Source organism: Cyanistes caeruleus, chromosome 3, assembly GCF_971803275.1.
Source record: "Cyanistes caeruleus chromosome 3, bCyaCae1.hap1.1, whole genome shotgun sequence".
NCBI classification, from domain to species: Eukaryota; Metazoa; Chordata; class Aves; order Passeriformes; family Paridae; genus Cyanistes; species Cyanistes caeruleus.
Window position 1 is genome coordinate 67,399,551 of NC_141703.1, and position 21,336 is coordinate 67,420,886.

General features: G+C 37.7%; 1 protein-coding gene across 13 annotated transcripts in view; it reads right to left on the minus strand.

The window, feature by feature from the left end:
* The window catches only part of FRY (FRY microtubule binding protein), a 219,843-nt gene that overhangs the window by 38,293 nt on the left and 160,214 nt on the right, over positions 1 to 21,336 (minus strand). For all 13 annotated transcript variants that reach the window (XR_015284705.1, XM_086881617.1, XM_086881613.1 and 10 more), the window contains 13 exons: positions 20,990 to 21,158; positions 20,133 to 20,223; positions 17,579 to 17,661; positions 14,226 to 14,376; positions 13,576 to 13,679; positions 9,976 to 10,161; positions 7,818 to 8,016; positions 7,193 to 7,314; positions 6,164 to 6,351; positions 5,152 to 5,246; positions 2,877 to 3,478; positions 1,220 to 1,317; positions 956 to 1,126 (listed from right to left, as the gene is read on the minus strand). Coding sequence is in view for 12 of the 13 variants with exons in the window: in XM_086881617.1 (XP_086737743.1) it covers positions 956 to 1,126; positions 1,220 to 1,317; positions 2,877 to 3,478; positions 5,152 to 5,246; positions 6,164 to 6,351; positions 7,193 to 7,314; positions 7,818 to 8,016; positions 9,976 to 10,161; positions 13,576 to 13,679; positions 14,226 to 14,376; positions 17,579 to 17,661; positions 20,133 to 20,223; positions 20,990 to 21,158 (2,259 nt within the window). In the remaining variant the exon portion in view is untranslated. The remainder of the gene's footprint in view (positions 1 to 955; positions 1,127 to 1,219; positions 1,318 to 2,876; positions 3,479 to 5,151; positions 5,247 to 6,163; positions 6,352 to 7,192; positions 7,315 to 7,817; positions 8,017 to 9,975; positions 10,162 to 13,575; positions 13,680 to 14,225; positions 14,377 to 17,578; positions 17,662 to 20,132; positions 20,224 to 20,989; positions 21,159 to 21,336) is intronic.

Consider the following 21,336-nt stretch of genomic DNA (forward strand, 5'->3'; position numbering starts at 1 on the left):
GTAAAAGAGGAAACAGTCTCAAGCCAGGCCAGGGAAGGTTTAGATTGACTGTTCAGAAAAATTCCTTCATGAAAACAGTTGTCCAGCATTGGAATAGGCTGCCCAGGTAAAAGGTGGACTCACCATCCCTGGAGATATTTAAAAGACGTGTAAACGTGGCAGAGAGGGAAATGGTTTAGTGGTGGACTTGGCAGTGTTAGATTTGGGGTTGGACTTGATGCATCATCTCAAAGGTCTTTTCCAGCCTAAAAATGGTTCTGTGATTCTGTGAATACAAAACTGTCTTCTCCCTGGATGAGAGGGGAGACTGAAGGCAACTCAGCAGGGAAGGGATATATCTGAGAACCCTGTAGGAAAATGTTGTCCTGAAAGTGATCTGACAACGGGGGGCAGAATATCAAGCAGCCTTATGCTAAAGAGCAAAAGTGAACCTTGGACCCCCCCATAACAACACTGCATCAGCACAACACTCCACGTGTGCAAAATGTTAGGAGAAAACAATGGGCACAGGAAAACCTTTGCAGCAAGATGATACCATTCAGTGTTAGAGGAATGCATACAAATTTGTATCAAGAACCAGATCTTTATATCGCAGATGATTTTTTTTTCTATATTTTTCTATATTTTTATATTAAGCTGGAAAACCCATTGTGGAGTTAGTCTTCTGATTTTCCTCAATGGGATCTAAATAAATGTCCAGTTTCCTCTCACTTTCACAGTGGAAAATCCAACTGGCTGATGAAGGAATCTGTTTTAAGATGTATCAGCTTTTGTTTTAGTGTTCAGTATTGATTTTTTAAAGTAATTCTGGTTTTTTTTTCTGCCAATTTCTGCTTTTAATTTTAAATTATAAATAACAGATGCAGAGCTCCCAGTAATTTGCTGGCACACTTCATCTCTTTGGGCTGTTGGGCAACAGAAGAGTTAGAAGAGTAAAAGGTTTTTGAAAACTTACCTCAGCCAAATATGTAACCATACTCAAAGTAATATCAGCAAATGCTTCATGAAGGTAGCGGCAAACCACATTTACCCAGGTGGCACAGTCCCTTGTATAGCTGTGCGTTTTATAAAGGGTCATGACATGTGCAAGATTTGATAGCTTGGGATTCTTCTCCTCCAAACAAACCTAATTAAATATAAAAATGAAAAGCATATCAAGAACAAGACAACTACATTTACAGGGTTTGAGGATGTACAAAACAGCAAGTTATTTTGATACCTGAGCAATCCTTTCGGCTATATCTTTACAAAACTGGTTTGGGCTGTCGAAATGCTGAATTAAATGGGGCAGGAGACACAAAACATTCAGTGGAAATCCTAGAACAAGAAAAACAGAACTAAACATATGTTCTGGACAGCAAGAGCCACAGTGATCTTTAAACTGGTGTTTCATGGGAGGTCACGGTTTCAATATTACATTAGCCATAAACTCACACAGATCCTGTCAAGTTGGTCATGCCACATTTGTCTGAAAGGGGCCTTAATTTGACAATCCAGTATGTCATTTAGGCAGCAATACTTTTGTAAAGCATGAGCCTATTTCTGCAAACACTACTGCACATTCCCGTCAAGAGGTAATTTTTATCTTTTCCACTTAACTGGTTTATTGACAGTCTTAACCAGTTGCATTTTCACTCCAGCTGCTAAAACATAAAAAGAAATTCAGCAAGTATTGATTAATAAACAACTGTTCTGGTCAGCTGCCAGGCACAGCTTCCATTGTTTTATACTATTCAAGGTAATAATGCACTGAGTTCCAGGCGCTGTAATTAGCTTAAGTGCCATCTGGAATGGGATTCAGCTCTTCTGCAACAACTCATAGCTCAAGGTAGTTGATGAAATACCTGCAGCAGCTGGAACAGAGAGTTATAACAAAAGCTTCTCTAGTTCAGGTGGGAGCTCAGAAATCAACTCATTGTATTTGGACACAATCTGCTTTTTGAAAAGAAGGAATTTGTTCTATGAAAATAATTTTCTAACCATTCATTCCCTCTCATTCTACGCAATTAAACAAGTTGCTGAAATTAGGATCATGGTTTCCTTACTCTTCCTTTGTATTCAGGGAAAAGGGAAGATACCTCCAGATGGTACTGTCACAGCAATTCAATGTGTGAATTGTCCAACCAAAGCCTGGAACACAGGCACCACACTGGTGCTTAGACATGGGCAGGCTGTTCATGGCATTCATCCCTTTACTCTGTGTCTAGGCTTATTATGTCTTAGTTATAAAGACTGGACATTTGTCTTAGTATCTGTGTTTCTGACCAAAAGAGAGGAGTAAAAATCTGGAACAATGCAGAAACTCTCTCCAAGAAATATAATTAAGAAGTGGCTACAACCTCATTCAAAATGCTATCCTATTTCCTTATAACCCAGGCCTCTCTCCTCACTCACCATTGTGCTATTGTAGTTTATCTAGCATGTACAAGAGTTTTTGATATTTATATTTTTAGAATATAAAATAAAATACCATGAAACACTAATTTAAAATCAAGCAGTCTGACATAGTCTGAAAACAACTGAACAGAAAAACTGACCAAAGTAGGTAATGTAAGTTTTTGGCAGTATCTCCTTACATGCTTACTTGTGTCACCAATCAGAATGCTTACTAAAGCCCTAGAAATTAAATGCTAAATAATACATTATTTCTATCCTCCAAAACCTTATTGTCCAATGGATTCACTTTCTAGAAACAGGTCATTACATCCATGAAATTTCAAAAAAAGCTCACCCAGCTCAAAGCAAAAGTACATCATGCTATATTCAAAGTGAAAGAAAAACTGCTATTTTTGGTTTTGTTCAGATAGCTGAATGATGTCTGTCACCAAATGTCAATGCAACAGAAACTGAAAGACAGGGAAGTATAATGGTTTTACCTATAGCTTGAGAGGAATCCACCATGGATATTCGAGACACTGGTGTCAGCAAACTAAAGAGCTGGAGTGTGAGGTCAGTGGTAGTAAGGGAAGTGAATCCTTTCAGGAGTAGCTGCTGAAGTCCTGAGAAGTCTGCCCATTTCAGCTGCCCTTGCAGCTTCTCTAACTTCTCCCGGTTTTCAGCTTTATCTAGCGGCAAGTGAGCCAGAAGTTTATTCAGCAACCGCAGTGCCATTAGGTATTCAAACTCAAAATCTGATTCCATCAAAGCCACAGCAACCCAGAAGATGGTGGCCAGTAGGTTGGTTGGATTGTTAATATGGGATGGATCGGTGAGACTGTCCTTTAGAGAGGATGAACTTCTTGTTTTAGAGGACAGGCCTTGCTGGGTGCATGCTTGAATTCTGTCTAGTGTGGCGCTGCGTGGTGGGTCTGAGGACTTGTCCACATCTCCAAACTTCTTGGGTACAGAGAAGCTCCTCTGGTGTCTACTTCGCTCAGCAGTGGCTGTGTTGCTGCTTGCAGGATTCATATTCAGTTGCCCTGTGCTCTTCCGGTTTGCAGTCAGTTTGGTGTTCGATGTTAAATCTGGTGAAGATGAACTGAAACCAAGATTTATAACATCCATTACATTGTGTGAATGCACAGCTTGAGAGGGTACATATGAGATGCAAGCTAAGTATTTATCAGACTGTAAATAAATATTAAAATGGGAGAACTAGAACACCAAACCATCTATTGCAGCCTGCCTTCTTTTTTCCAGAAGACAGATTCAGGCCAACAGACCTGACAGAGATGAGAGTCACACGGCACTGCACTAAACCAGAGCAGGACAGCCTACAGAGGCAAGAATGACATGGGGATAAGAAATACAGAGCTGTGAAGTGACTTCTGGCAATTCCCAATGGGACAGTAGCAGAACTGAAAACAACTTTGGTCTTTAAAATGTCCTCATCAATGGAGCAAGCCTTGAACTTAGCACAGCTGGCAGGCAAATACACAATTGCTTGCTGGGTAATGTGAGAACTGTGGGCAGAAAAAACAGCATATCTTAAGCAGAACCACAAATATACCCCATTATCCTCAAGACACTTGTCATGTGGCTGCCCAGGCTCTTGCCGATACAAGTCCTTCCAAAAATTTGGTGTTATTGCACCCTATCCTGCCTGTATCCTAAGATCTCTTCACGATGGTTTGCAGAAAGTGTAGGTGTTTCAATTTCAGTGACTAATGCCACCTCATGGACTACCATGCAATGATCCAGACTGTATCTATCAATTATCTGCACAGAGGAATATGATGTGCTGAACACAAGGGAAGCTTGTTCTGGAGAACAGCTAATTACTGACTCTGATCCCATTCCTACCTCATACACTATGAGTCTCTACTGTCTGTAGTACCTGAAAAGAACCTGATTCAAGAATCAAGTGTCATGGCAAAGTATATTGCATTCCTCTTTGTTCTGTCTTTCTCTTTGCTGAAATGTGCACTAAAGAAAGATAAGCAGTTCATAGTTTAAGAAGTAGAAGTGCATTTACCCTGATCTGCTCTTTCCCAAGGTACTCCTTGGGTTCTGCCATGGCACAGCACCCTGCCTGCTAGTGTCAGAAATGACAGACCTGGTATTTTTGTGCTGCAGGTAAAGCACAGCAACTTATGGATATTTAAAAAAAAATAATTACTTATTCTGTTGTAACTATTATAAGCCAGATAGACATTCATGTCTCTCAGTATTACCAACAGCCATGTTACAGAAGGAGCCTGTGACTTCCCTCCATGTACAAAGGTCTCCTTTAGGACAAGAGTTTCATAAAGATGGTCAAATCATCAAGCAAAATCCATGTCTACACAGGACAAAATACTCCCTAGTTTTATTGAGAACAAACCATGATGATTTATTACTGGGGAATACTTCACCTGAGAATGACATGCTGTATGAAACCAGTACTACAAAACTCACATTCCTTCCCAGATACATTTTCAGATTTATGCACAAAGGTGCAAAAATTACAATATTTTTAAAGGATGTTAAAGTAAGTTATAGTCAAGTGGGAGCAAGGTAGAATTTACAACACATTGTAAAGTTTTATTAGTTCTATCAACATTATTTCAACTATGGCAAAATTTGGCTGAAATATGCTCACAGTCTGGTTCTTGGATGGTTACAAATGAGCTCTGTCTTATCAAAATTATTTTTTGCTGTTAAGACTGCAAAATTGCACACTTAATGTCATGAAACATTGAAAAAAATAGAGTTAGGAGGACAGATTCTTACCGTGATAACACTGTCAAAAGATCACTGTTCTTCAAACAGTCAGAGAGATTATCCACTGCAGCTTCCAAAGTAAGTAGTGCCTCCATTACATACCCCTATCAAGGCAGGAGGTTAAGAATTTTAGTGAAGACATTCAACAAAAGTAACATTAAAAATCCTCAGTTCATAAAAGGAACAGGCACCAACTGAAAACCTATAATTTCTCCAGAAAAAATCCTCAACATCCGCATCAAAGCCACTGCCCTGAATGTTAAAATGTCACTGCAAGTGTGTTTTATTTTCTGCCTCTGAATGATCTATGAAGGTATGCAAGAAGGGCACATATCTCATCAAGGGATTGGTAATGACATGCTGAACCTCTGACTTGCAGGTCACTGATTTAAATTCTACACAAGCAGTTGTGACAGAGTATTACTGTCATCTTGTGGCAGTTTCATTACCTAAGTAAAATATGGAGGTGATGTCAAGTCTATTTCTTACTGAGAGCCAGTATTACTCTTTATTAAATCTTTAATCTTGCAATAAATACTCTCTGATTGTAAAATTTCAGTCTGTTTAGCTAAGCAGAGTGAATGTCATTGTGCTGTGAAAGGTCTGTATTGAATTCAGTCAGTGTAAGCTTTGTATTATTATGGATGGTGCAGATTTCTTTACTCCTAAACATGTTAACATTTGAGGAATGAGACGGTGTCTTCTTCATGTTGTGAGATTACATCGCCAGACAGATGATGGATTCCTTAAACCCAAATTAATGGAGATGAAAAGGAAAAAATGGTCATCACAAAGATTTCATTCTGAGTGACAATTACTAAAATTCACTAGTTTGCTCTCTTTAGAGCTATGTAAGATTGTAACAGCCTGACAAAGGCCTAGATAAGGTACATACCAATTCAGCAAACTCAGAAGTAACCTGTTCTAAGGCCACATTCTACTCTTCATCACTTGACTCCAGAACACCTTGTTGAAATGGTTGAAACAACAGTTCTAAGAAGCATTATTTACACATGCATACCTGAATCTCATCTCCATGCTCTCCAATAACTTCCACCAATCTTGACAGGAGGTCAGACAAGGCATGTGCAGAAAGGGGCTGCTTTAGGGCCCTGAATATCTGAAAAGAGCGACCAGCGTAATGTCTGGAAGAGCTTGAAAGAGCTGTTTGTAAAGCAACTTCACTCAGGTGCTGCTCCAAATGAAAACCTAAGCAAAAGAGTAGGGTGTCAGGTTCTTTTTTCCCTTTTTTATTACAGACTTTGCTGTGGGTCATAAACAGGCTGAACATACTCTGTGAGGAGGATATGCTCATCAGCACAAGCTGCAAACACTGAGAAATGGAGCTTTGGAGAATTTGACATTTATGTTGCACAGAATTCAAGAAAATTAACTGAATTAACTGCAAAACAAAATTTTGAGCACGAAATTGATAATCTGATTTTTAATTTTTTTTTTACAGTTTCTGGACAAACTTTCAAGCCATCCACTATTCTTGCTGGCAGCAACAGTAACTTCTGAAAACTCCCAAACCTGAAGTAAATGGAATTAGGAGTCTTTCTATTAGCTTCAGAAGGCATTGGATAAGATCTTTAATATAAATACTGATGCTGCATTCTGCTTTGATCTTGGAAATTATTTAATTAGTGACTGTGCTGGTTTTCAAAATGCAATCAGCACATTCCCTATGTTCTAAAAACGATAATAAATGAAAACTAGACTTTTATTGCCCAAAGAAATTTAACAAAATATATTTACTTAGTAGCTGTTATGTATTTTACTAACAGGACACAGAGTAGATTTTATCTGGCAGAATCAATCAAAAGGCTTTCTATCAACAGCTCGGAAGAAATATTCAATTCAACATTTAGCCACAGTTTAATCTAACATAACTGTTTTAAAGCAATTCTTTCATATGTTATACATCCTTGTTAAGATACATTTACTGTGCTTCTGCATAAGCAGATCTATTAAGTCACAGGACAAACATTAAGTGTGGGAATTCTGTGAGGGAGTATTTTTTTTAGTTATGAAAGGAAGTATTTACTACCTGATTTGGAATCTTTAAATACAGATACAACATGGCGCAGAAAATTAGTGAGCTGTTCAGCACTCTTGGTGTTCTGATTTTTGGGAGTGATGTCTTCATGGCACCAAAGGGGACCAAATGCCCTTAAAGAAATACATAACAAAGTGCAAAATTTCTTTGAGTTATCTGAAATAAATACATTCAGTTAACATATATAATCTGTACATGTACTCAGATATTTACAGGGCCATGACCTGGTAAACATGCAATCAAACAGAATTTTAAATAAAAGTAAATAAATATTCCTATGCTGTATTTTAAAATATAAGCCATGCTGTGTAGAGAGCAGCATAAACAAACACCTGTTTTTCAATTTAACATTGTGCCTAGAATCTGCTGGCTGTAGCTGGTAGTTAATATTAGTTTCACTATGGCTTTTCACTATGCACTGTACACTTTGTATCTTATTTTATATTAATGAAACTGGCTTCTTCTATTAATTCATCTCTGAACATAAAACTATCAGTCAATTAAACACTTTATGTCTGTCAGGCAAGGTTTTTTCTGGTTTTGTTTTTTTTTTTTAAGTTGCTTCATGAAAGTATGTACTTCAAGTACAAACATATCTTCTGCTTATCTGCATTACCTGGTTGTCAGAAACTCAATTAATTTGTTTGCTTTCTCATCTGATTCAGCAGCAGTGTCCATGTCCTCAACTTCTTGTGTAATCTGTGGGAGATTTCCACTGCTGCCTCCCAGACTGATACTGGAGGAGGTGGAGCTGGAGCTCAAGCCAGAGTCTGGCACTGGAGATGACTGGTATTCCCGCAGAAAGTCAAAGCCACCTGCCAGCCAAAAGGGAGGAGATAAAGATGGAATGCACTGTTGGGCCAGCTTTGCAGATGAAAGTGTCTGCCAAGCAGCTCTTTGCAGAGTCAGTGGCAGAAACCTTCCACTGGGAAACATGGGGAAAACCCACAGAACACAACAACCCTCAAATACTGATGGGAGTGAAAATGGTACTTTGTTTCTAAATGTGTAGAATCCAGAATAAAATGAAAACTATCCAAGTCAAGATTTCTTTTTTTACTGCACAAGGACAATGGTACTTGGAAAACAAATATTCTAGGGTATTTTACATTCAGAAGTAGAACTTTTTTAAAGTGAATTTAGAAATTGACAAAGTGCACGCAAGTTCACTTCTCTGGGCAAGTCTGATATGGAAAAAAACTGCAAGGTGGAATTTTTAGAATGATTATGCTGTCCTAATTTTACAAATGTAATGGAAATCAAGACATAAATATTTAAGGCTTCAGTTCAACATCTCTAGTAACTGTACCCACTGGACTAGTCATACAAAATATTTTCAGCACTAGGATGAAACACCTGAGTAAGAGTTCAAGCTAGATCAAAAGCTTGCCACAGTGTCAGAGCTAAGATTAGAAACCCAGACCTGTTTTCTTAAGGCTGGACTTCTAGTCATGTTTAGGCTGTATCTACAACAGAAAAAAATGGCCTTGTGAGAAAAATGGGAGCAGGAAAAAATCCATTGCAAATCAGAAGACTCCTAATTTAGTTGCCTGACATTATGAGGAATAAACCTCATAATGCTGCAGCATTTTCAGCTAGGATTCCTTGCTATAGCTGCTCACCCACACTCTCACTCTTTATATTAGCTTCTCAAAAGCCAGTCCAAAATATCAAGTCTTGATAACTTCTTGAACTCCAGAGGGCCAGACTCAGGGTACCAATTACATTTTTTAGATGCAAGGATGAAAACAGTTTTTCATTTGGCAGAAAAGCAGCAATATAATTTTAATGTAAGAATTTTATTTTGCATTTAATAGTTCATAGATGTGCACTGGGAAAGAAATCCACCCAACTCAACACAGGAAACTCACGTGAGATAATTTTTCACAGAAGTTATTCAGAATGAAATTTCTTTGGCCAAAATAATTCATCAATCTAAAACATCTATCCCTTCTGCTCATTACTTAAAAATAATTTTGTTGTGTCTCAGAAAAAAACAATAAGTTATCATGTAATATTTTTTATAAAGCCAAATTACTAATTACTTCCTAAAGAACCGTGGAAATGCCACTGATTTGAGAATCTTTACTTTTAATTTTTCACTGTATGGTAAAATTCCTCACCCTTTTCCCCACAACTAATCCTTCATCCACAACTCTATATTGATTTTGTGATTCCTTCAAAACAGAACAGTACACTTGCTTTTAGTAATATTATATGACAACAGTAAATCTAACGAGCAGCTTTCCACAAATTGGTTCCAACCAACTCCTTAAAAACAGGTAAATAGCTAAAAGTAATGGAACACTGACCTCAGCAGAAGTCTGAAGTAAGACTCCTAATGTAGAAACAGATTTCAGGACAGCAATGCAATGTATCAGTGATATAAAGGAGGGTGTGTATCATGTGAAACTTAATTTTATAATGGAAAATCTGAGCTGCACATTCTTGCTGCTCTTTCTGTCCCAGAATTATTTATTCATTTCTTTTAAGGTCGAGGAATGATTACCCTCATTTAAGTAGCTCTGGATCCCTGAGGAGGGAATCAGGAAGTTATTAGCCCTATTAATTTTAAAATACTACATTACAAATTTTGCCTTACATTAGATAACTTTCTCACTATCATGAAAAGTTGTCTAATAATAAATTGTATGCATCCCTAGGGTAGTTAGTGTGGATTAGCATTAATGGGATCGGTTCAAATTTGGCACTTTATTACTTTGATTTATCAAAACCTGACAGTATGATACAGTGTTCTTCTTTTGCTTCATTACCTGTGTAAAGATATTCAGGTAAGTATGCTGGTTGTACTGTCAGAGTCTTGGTCTCATTCATCTCTCTGGTCTGAAGAAGCACAGACGCAATGGCTTGATAATTGTTATTGCAAGATAACGCAATCAAAAGGTGAAGCAGTAACTTTTTACTGTGTTCAAAGACCTCCGGGCGGTAATGGTCAAGACCTAAAAAGAAAAGGTTACAGCAATCTCTGAATATGAAGAAATAATAAACAAGATCACATTCCAGAAATAGCAAAAATTCCAAGGCAGTTCATGACAATAGTGCAAATAAACAAAAGATGTAGTATTTCCAGACATAGTTACCAGTGCTGTTACTTAAATATATGTGTATATTAAGGTTCCAGACTGAGGTCCCACACAGGAGGTACAAAGAATGAGTGGCAATACAGCTTTATGCATTCTGTCTCACTGCAGTTAATTTGACAGGTCTGGAAAACCTTTAAAAATGAGGTATTCTTGATGGTGGTTGTCATTACATTGCTTACCACAGTATCTGGCTTTCTAGCACAGACATCAGTTTTAGAGTGAGTACAAACTGTAAGAGGCAGGTACTGATTTATTAAAAAAGGAACTGACAGACAAATCACTCAAAAAAGAACTTCAACTACTAGTGAGCAGCATGAGAAATTAGTCCCTACCTCAGGATGCAGAACTCAAACTGAAAGTCTAGCAGTGAAAGACTGATTTGGTTTTCACTACTGCTGTCTGCCAGATTTAAAATAGCCAGAATAGTTCACAAATTACAAATACGAAGGAAACAGATATTTCTGTGTTCTGTTTTAATTTGGATTCTCTTTCAGTACCTTGCTGTATACTTAAACATACGTGCCTCTGTTTAAGAGTAGTTTCAATGCTTGAAAAGTTAACTTTTCTCTTCAACTGCTCTCTTCTCAGAATATATTCCTCTTCAATAAAGAGGAATACTTCATTACTCTGTGTGGCAGCAGCCACCAGATCTTTCAAGTCAGGTATTTTCTAATATACTGTAGTCATGCTGGTTCTTGTTTGCCCTGCAATAATGAAGCTGCTTGTACTGCCATAGTCTGAACACAGTGCCTTTGGTTCCTAAGGGCAATTCTTTGGAGGTCCTGTGACCCTTGGTCTTATTCATCTCCCAATAGCCTCCTCCAAAAGAACTGTGGCCATCCTGCCCATGCCTATTTCAGCTTCTTAAGGTTTCTGCTCCTATTCAGCTTTCTCCATTCTACTTCCACTTGCCAGGAGATAATGAACCCATCCCACCTGGTTGTAACATACATCTGAAAAGATATGAAAAGGTCTTTTAGTTGAAAACACATTCTGTATTGGCAACAGTTGTAGCTGAAGTCCTATTAAACCCCAAGGCTGTATGAAAGTCTTGGCCCAGGAATTGCTATTGCTAACTAGGAAGTGAAAAGGACAGTTCAGTCTTTGTGCTTGTCCAGTGCTGGTCCTTTCTTTAACCTGTAAGAGTTCCAAGGAGGGTAAGCTTCTGTGACATGGACACATTTCCAAGGGAAAGGAGTCTAGCTGTTCAACTAATTTCACACTGGTTGCAAAAGAGATTTTAAAGAAAAGTGATTTCCATGCACCAGAGATAGGCAAGTTCAAACCAGCAGCCTGCCTGCCTGCTTCACCAACAGTACTACAAACCATTCTGTAGCCTATTAAACAAACAGACATTGCAAAATTCTTTCATTTTAATATCTTCTCACTCCTTCCAATAAATCAAAGGATACCAGCTCTCCATCTAGCCAGCATACTACCTTCTAGTCTTCTTTTCAGTCAGATGCACCTGCCTGCTTACATTCCAACAAGACAGCAACACTTAATTTTTAATTACATACATACCTTTGGCTAATGTGTGGCATAACTTCCTTACAACATCACAAGAGCTCTACTACAGCATAGAAAAATTTTCCTCAGGAGATATAACACGTCTAGAGAAACTGACCTTGAAGCCTGAAAGCTCCAATCTCACTTTAGTTACCACTAAACCAGTTACACTGCGTTACCAGTTACACTTAATTTTAATTTCACATTTCATAATTGTGAGGTTTTAGCCAAGGGATTGTCTCAATTGTATTAATAAATTTCTATTTATTCCTTATTAAAAATTTGTTATTTTGAAATTTGTTGCATAAACAAATAACTAAAGATATTTTTCTAGTGGATTACTAGTATCATAACGTGTTTCTGCATATGTTTATTGGCATGACTCCCTGACAGCTCCTTAAAGCCATCTTAACTGAAGTAATCACACTGCTCTGTACAACTCCTTCTTAAGTTCCTCCTTTATTCTTGTGACAATTTCAAAGTATAAGCAACAGTTTTCTCACACTTGCTACAGATCATAGCAAAGACGTTGTTTGATCAGTTAAGGGTTATTGATTTGATCCATAAAATTAACCAGTTCTCTTTCACCTCCCTCTTACACTTATAAAGGTCACAGAAACAGACAAACGAATGAGAAAGTTGTTATGGGCAGCCACAAAATAAGTTTAAATTTGAAGCAAATATATATGAAATGTCATATCAAAACAGACTCTGGGAGTCCCATCCAACACAGTTCTGGTTTGTTAGTCCTGCGTTTCATTACAAGTTTGTGAAATCAACGTACTGATATACAAAACCCTATTTCATCAAAAAATTTTAAGCAGAACAGTTGGTAACAGAGTAGCAGTAAAGGAGATCAAGCATCTTCTTCAACATATACCTCATTTTACCACTGTGCTGGAACATCCCGATTTAATCTCTTTTTTCCTGCTGATCAACAGATTCTTCCCAGACTGACTGTGAATACATAGTGGTAACTATGGTGACTGAAGAAAAAGTGAACTGTGATCTCAGCTATAAGACATTTATTTCACAATTGTCTGTGTTTATTTGTGAACACTATTATTTATCAGCCATGAAGTTGGGGAATGGCTTTATAATGCTAAATACCCTTGTGTGCTAAAAATTTAGGCCACTCACTTTTCATAACACTGAATGGCAGACAAGGAAGGTAACAGCCTCCAGAAGAACTGTGCTAAACTCAGGAGCAGACACAGTAGTGGGGACAAAGCAGTGCCTCAGTGCTCAGGTACGTAAGGGAACACACTGATAATGAAGTATTCCATCAGCAGTGAAATTAATGAAGCTTTTCTTTCCAGTGGTCTGTGTCCTAACCCCACAACCTCTGCAGTACAGTTATCCTGACTCTCTTACAGATTGTTTTTGCAAAGGCAAGAGACAGCACAGATGTGTGTGGTTCATGTCCAAGGTATGTGTAGACTGTCATCACTAACCAAAGGCAAGAATCTCACCCCCTTTTCTTGCAGGAGCCATGCCACACATTTTTATAGAGATATTTTAGGAAGTCATTCATCTTCAAATTTATACATATCTCTCAAATTTGGGTGAGGTTGGCCAAAATACTCAAAAACTTCAAACATTTGAGACTAATTACAGACTGCGACTGCCTTGGGCTTTTTCTTTTCGGGTGGAGGGAGGAAATCACAAAACATGTAAGAAACACAGTTCTGTATCTTCAGAAAAGTGAAAGTAAAAGGAGGGACTACATTTATACTTTCTTTCTTGTTCTGTTTGTCTTACCTAAAAAGAGAGCATGTAGCAATAAAGGGAGGTGAAGAGCCCAATCTTCTCTCACACTGTGATCCACTACCATCTCAGTCATGAAGATAACAGCAATATTGCACCTGGAAGTTAAATCACAGCATCAGTTTCAAACCTCTTGGAAAGGGGAAAGCACAAACAGGATGCCTATTTCTGAAGAAATACACAATCTATACGCTTTCAGATTTGTAGCATTTCTTCTCAACACAATTAATGCCGAAGCACTTTAGTTACAGTATCAAGCCAAGTATCCATTTCTGACAAAAACCTAATTATTGCCAATACAAGTTATATAAAAGAGGATTTTCAGAATATGCATGGCCTAGTTAGAATAAAAGATCAAAGTGCTATGAATAACATGCAGAGAGGCCTGGGAAAAAGAAATTTTCCTTTTCTGTTTCAGTTGCTTCATCAGTCCTATTCTTATCAGTGATGTCCTACATTGTAAATAGGCTTTCTGGTAGAAATCTGGTAGAATTGTGAGCTTTCACTGCATGTTGATTTTTGCACTGGAAATCAAATGTATGATTTTCAGATGTCCTGAGTGGTGAGACAGTTGGATTGGTGTTGGTCAGCTACTAAGAGGAAGCATCTCACTGTCTGAAATGTCAGAATGAGAAACTGCTCACCTATGAAGGGGTCCTCGGGGTGTGATGGTTTCTGGGAGATAGTCCACAAGTGGTGCCCAACATCCTCCATTGTACGGCATGGGCAGGGGATGTGGCTGTTTGGTTTCAACAATATTCAATAACCAACTTGTATATGGAGAAACAGGATCATCTGCATGGAAAAGCATTCAAAAAAAAGTGCATAAAACTCAAGTCTGGTTACCTATTTTTGCGAAATATTAAAATAGATTTTATTCTAACATATGAGTTCAGCTGTTTGGAGCAATGTGATGCCATGAGGTTTGCAAATTCCTGTGTTCAATAACAAGTGATGCATTTTTAATCCCTCTTTCATGCTGCTGGAAATTAAAGAGATTCCAGGCAGACAGCACTGAATGGTAGGAGCGGCAGCTGAATCCCTGCTGTCACTTAGTAGCTTTGGATCCAAATCACAAAGCACCAAGCAACAGACTTTCTCTTGAAAATGAGGGAAAAGTTCAGCCAACAAAGCTGCTGTCAGAAGCCATCTGCTGCAAGGAGTGAGTACCAGTGACACATTCTTGCAACTCCTCACCAGTGCCCTGCTGAGCGATGCTACAAAGGCAGAAGTTAAATGTCCTGAATTGGCAAGGAGGCATAAGGAATGCAAAAAACATCTTCAGGGTAATTTTCTTTCAACAGGGATGAACTATATCTTGAATTTCTCGAAGTTGTATTTAATTTTGCTTTAGTGTGACAGCTGCTTTGTTAATGAGTGTTTGGGTTTCTTCTTTCACCTGTTTATCTGGAATGATGTGGGTCAAATAAGTTATTTCCACCACTTTCTGTCTTGTCTCAGACGCACAATTTCATTCATCTCTCCTGTATTTTGTTCCCTTTCATTCCTCTCGATTTTCTCACTGTTCAGTTTTTATTTCTGAGGTCTGACAGTCTGTGATACCCTGCCATGGAGAATATCCTTTCTAGATCTGTTTCTGACATACATTCAAACATTACCCTTTATGAATTTTTAGTGACTGTTATTTTTTGTTCTGTTCCTTCTTTTTTGTGTTTTCATTTGTTTGTTTTCTTGTTTGTTTTGTTTTGTTATGCTTTTGTATTTTAGGTAAGCTTGAAACTCTCAGCATTTTCCTTTTTTTTTTTCTAAGCAGCATGTATCTGATGCTTGTCAGCTTTCCCACGGGAAACAAAGCTGTTCTGATGCCTACAAAAGTATCAGAGCTGGATTTTTATACTGTGCATCCCTTCTTTTAGAAAAACATCTTCAGATTTACAGATCTTCAGGAGACTTTAAATGCAGTATCTGCTTCTCCAATTATTTCTAAAATGCCAACTTTGTAACTCCCATTCTTAAGTGCTGGTCTTTAAAAGAACACTTTATGTCTTTGTGGTTTAGATATCTACTTAGATTCTCTGGAGGATGATTGACTAGTTACAGATAAAAAAGAATAAAATTACTTAATAATGTATCAAAGTATGGCATTTTCACATATTCTTCTTCTAAGAATTAACCAGATAATGTTTGCCAGATGTTTTTCAAGAAAAAGTACTACACAGGAGCTACTTATTTCTACCAATTTAAGTGTTTCACAGAAAAGTGCTTCATGAAGTTCACACAAAGACCTAGATCTCACTTTTATTTTCACAGGTTTATGTGCAGACTGAGAAAAAAAAAAAAAGCAGCACTTTGAAGGTAAATATACAAACCTTGCCTGAACAAAAGGGTTTGTCTGCTGCAGAGCTGTGTTCCCTATTTATATCCTCAGCAATACATGAATGTTAAAGTAGGCTGGAGAGAGGAGAGAAGCCATAGCACCAAATCCTTTGCAGCCTGGGCTGCCTGTCTGAGGGAGTAAGTTGTGCTTTCTTAATGGAAGTTGCATTATGTTTCTTGTATGAATGAAGAGGTATAAAAATTCCTGTTGCTTTAGAAGTCTATATAAATATAAGTAGCTAAGTAAAATATATTTTAGTTTCCTTCTAGGTGTTCATATATTTGCTGAAGGAACCCTGTGAGAAGGACACTGCATAAATATTCACAGTACTACAAATCCTGCAGGTACAGGCAGGAAAGAACATTCGGGCACTGGCTGGAGGAGACATTCCAAAAGAGCAAAGAAAATTTCAGTATTTTTTAACCTTTTAGCACTCTAAGCTCTTGTCAAAACCAGGTACTTGTGAAGGCTGTTCTGATAAGATAAATGCTGCTCTGTCTTGAAAGATTGTTCATGCAGATCAGATTAGCATCAGTGCTTCAATTAACATCTGGTGAAGCATTTTAAGTAAAACTGCAGCACTAGAAAGCTATAAAAAAATCCAAGACAAGTGTACTAAATCCCACTGAGTTTGAGATGTTGCACACTTTCTTATGTATTTAAACTCTGGAGTTTGTATATACACAATATTCTGTCGATACTGTGCTTCATAATTATGAATAGTAGTTGGTGGTGTACATTAAATTATCCTATCGTATTGTATTTTACAGTCTTTGCATATTTTGCAGAAGAGTATTCCCAAAAATTACTTGGATTAAAAAATACATAAAATCTTTACTTTTTATGTCAAAATACTGTTCCAAAATGGTGTCTGTAATACCAAACCAAGATATTATGGTCAATATAGTACTTGACCTGGCTTTAATAAGCCAGTGATGAAAGTCAATAACAAGATCTTGCCTTTTTTACATTTGGTTAGGGCCTAGCCAAAAACCATAAATTGAATGCACTCCAGAAATTAAGTCAAATCATCCAACTCTCCCGTTTTGCACTACTGTTCAATAGTTAACTGGTTTTCTTTGGAATGTCTGCTGAGAACCAGTGACCATTTACAGCCAATTTAGTAGAAATACTAAATAAAGAACATAAAGAACAAGAAGAATGCTCAGGAGCCTCATCTCCCCTCTAACACATGTTTGCACAGTGAAGCCAGAAACTGGTTGCAGAGAGCAGATAAAAGCTAATGAGGAGATAAGATCTCATATTTGAAAACTCCTGAGCCTCTTTTCATGCTCATATAACAGCACTTGATCTGGAGGGATATATTGCCAAATGGCACAACTCAAAGTACTTGTTCTAATGCTCTTACAAGTCTTTTGCCTTGCCATGTATGAAAAGCCCAATGCCTTACTCTCTGGAGGATTCTCTGCTGCTGCTGCTGCTGCTTTCTGTGACGTTCTCTGGCCTTCAAACAGACTGAACCCAGATTAAAAAAAATGAATTAAATAAATGAGGTATGGATGGAAAATAAGGACACTCCCTGCATGGCGATACTACATTCCTGTTTATACAGAACTTTAAATAGAGAGGCTCCTCTGGTCCTTAGAGTGTTTTCCTCTCCAACCAAAACACCATTTCTTCAAACTGAATATAACTTACTTTTGTCATCATCGTAAGATCCTCCAGAGCTATTACTGTACCTCGATTCTAGTCGGGTATGCGCTCTAATGACATTACCGAACCTTCAAATACAAGAAAAAAAAATCTTCATTAAAAACACAGACTGACATTAATCATGTGGACTTTATTTTTACCCTAAAAAAAAAAAGGCATTTCCTTAAGCATTCACTTTCACATAGGAGTAGACAGCAAATGAATGTAATGCTGATTCTTTCCACAAAACATTTTTGCAGCCAGTTACTGAGAAGTTCTAGCAGTGTGCTCCTGTATCACAAGCCTTTAAAATTAGGAAAGGAAAACTCTTATGCTGCAAATGTTAGATTTTTTTGAAGGAAGAAACTGCTAAGGATGATCTGAGACATAAACTATTCATAGCTATTATTTGCCACAGATCATGTACATGGGTAAAATCCTGCCAAACTGATAACGCACTCAAAGCACAGTGCTAAAAATGCCAAGGCTGTGGGTTCAATCTCCATATGGGCCATTCACTTCAGAGCTGGACCCCGTGATCCTTGTGGGTCTCTTCCAGCTCAGAATATTTTGTGATTCTGTGAATGACTGGATAGTCCAAAGCCGAGCCTGCATCAGTACCAGGCAGGAAAAGCTACAGCAGATCACCCTGCAAGAGGAGAATCCAGCAAATGCCAGAGCAGACCTAATAGAAAAGTTAGGGGATATAAAGTCAGAGCAAATTGCTCACAGCTGTCCTGAAATCTGCCACCAATTCATGCTAAGGTGACTTTTTCTGGTGATCTCTTTTGAGTTCCTCCACCTTGTGTTCTCAGGGTAATCAGGACTGAGGTGGAATGAGGGGAACCATACTGACAACTCACACAGTTGTGATGATCTAAAAACATCACCATTCCTGCAAAACTAGGAAACTAATTACAAATAACCATGGATCAAACAAGAGAAGACTGAAGGTTTTCTAGACAAAATTCAATTCAGTTTCTTACTAATGTTCACACACCTTAGTGCAGGGTATTTCACTATACATCAACATACTACACTCTTTGTAAAACAGTAAAACATACTACAATGTTTACAAAGTATGTGTGTCTCATTAGCATGCAATAAATTCCTTGTGCAGTTGACAAAAAAGCATTGTGAGCCATCCAACACATGGTATTCTATCTATGACCCTCATTATTTCGTATGTTCTGGCACATGAAGTCAATATTAATGGACATTCTAAGACTGACACACTGGTTTTGACATGCAGACGCACTTACAGCCGGCTTTGGTAACATAAATGCCAGCAATGAGTTCAGGCAAATTATTTTCCATTTTCTTCTGAGGTGCCTTTCAGCAGGATCCTGAATACCAATATCAGACCTTCGTAATTTTCCTTTCATTTTTATCATAAAGTCTTTGGCAGATCTGAAGCTTAAAAGTCTTTTCAGAGTCATATTTAAAACTTATATAAGACAAGAAATCCTGACTTGAACTACTGTAAGAGATGTTTGCTCAACTCACCTGTAAATCAACTGAATAAAAGCTTATCTTAAAGCTATGCAGTCACAAACATTAATGTAAGGAATCATAAAAATTCAGAGGAAAAAATGGTTTTATTATCCTTTTAAGAACAGTTCTAGTGCATATGTTGACAAATAACTACCTAGAGTTGAATCTGTTTTACTATCAGTTTGAAACTTAGCACCGAGTACCATTTTTTACTTACATTTAAATTAGTGGACACATATAACTAACCTGACAAAATGCTACTCTTGTTTGTAACATGGAGAGTGCAAGCAATGAAAAAGTTTGGAAGTACAGAAGGGTACTTCTGCTCATATAATTATCTCTAAGCCCTGAACCTCAGGGAAGGAGGGTTGGACTACTGAAGTGATACTAATGACTATCAGTGACTAATGAAAATACACTAACTAACAGATGCTTTTATAAATTGTCCAAAGTTCTCTTGCAAAACAAAGACCGTTTCTGTGAGAGAAACAATCTGTATATCAGTGCTCTAGGATCTGATGGCCCTGAGGCTTTGCATTTATTCATTTGTCATTTGTCAGTATGGACCATAAGTAGCAGAAGTCTAAACTGAATATATAATTTATAAGCAAGTTATTTTCCATAGCTGTCCTCTATAAAACATTTCATCCAGACAAAGGAGGTGTCCTTGCAATCACTGATCTAAATCCGCAAATTAAATTTTATTCATTGTCCATGAAATCAAACTGTGTGATCAAATCTGATTTTTTGTAAAGATTTTAGTAATCATTATTTGCTGCACATTGCTATTCTTTTCTTTCACCTTTGCAGATAGTTCCTACAAAACCTACTTAGCATGATTCATTGAATGTAGGTTTAACAGTTGTTCCTTTACAATTAAACGAGAGTCAGGAACTAGAATCATGAGAATAGCTTTTTTTATAAAATATTATGCATACTGGGATAACGCTACTTAGGATCAATCTGAGCACCAGATGTGCATCACAGTGCAGAACTTTGTCCAACATCTTGCCCTCAGCCTAGGAAAATACATACATTTTGGAGGAAGAAACCCCAAGCCACAAACCTTTCATCAGTCTCCTTCACCACTCTGTTCTCCTCTGCGTCAGGAAAACTATCTTGGCCAGCTACAACAGTGTTACTGCTGGAGGTGGTTCCTGTATATGAGATGTGAATAAGAACACCTGTTACAAGCAGCAGACAGCATCTGCAAAGCAATAAAAGCCCGTAACTTACAGCAGATTTTTAGCAGCTACAGTCAAAGTGACCATCCTTCAAGCACTCGCACGTATGAATGAATGAATACATCTACAAACCCAGGACCTGCTTCCATGCCTGGATGGTGTAAAGTTCACATGCTTTGAGAAGCAGATTAACAGAATGATGGTTTTCTACTCCTTAAACTAAGCTCATGCTCAAGAGACACAGTCTATTGCTTTTCAAGGATTTGGCAAAACATCTACAAGGTTAAATGTGGGGTTGGTTATTAAGTATATTTGACTACTGCAGCTTGGAAAATGGCATTATGCCTTTCAAAACAGAACTGCCACACTGTCGAGGCTCTCAGTTTTCAGGAAACTGCTTGATGTATCTGCTGTGTCCACCATATTAATGATGATTTCTTGTTCTGAATAAAACATGCACTAGAGAGTGGAGTTTTCTGAAGAGTGGCAGAATTCTGAACAGCATCAAATATTGGCAATATACTATTAAAATAATTAAGATAATTAAGGTACATGTTAGCAAAGCATATACATCGTTAGGGATTAAAAAGATCTGTAATGTAGACATGCAACAAGGCCCTGAAACTTGTACTTTATGTACACAGGTCTGAATGGATGCAAAAGTAAGAGATTGCTTTTTACAAAGAGATGAAGACTCAAAAGACTAGGAGAGCAAAAAAAAACCACATTCAGGCCATACCAGAAGCTGCAGCTGAGGCTTTGTTACTGGCAGCAAAACGGTAAAATGGAGGATTATCACAATGTTGGACTATGGGGTTCACTGGGTCGGTTTGCTGCAGCTCAAAAAGAAGTTCTTCCATTGTCTGAATAGTGTTATTGCGACATAGATATATTGCAACCTTCTTTATCTGTGGAAGAAAAGAACAGTTGTTAAACTCTGACTAAACTGAATTTCCAAAGAAATCAATGAATGTCACACTGCAGTACTGAAATGCTCTAGAATGCAAGTGTTGTTCCTGGACAGACACCACAACCACATACAGTTCATACAGAAATAAAACTTCTCACTTGGACATCAAGATCATT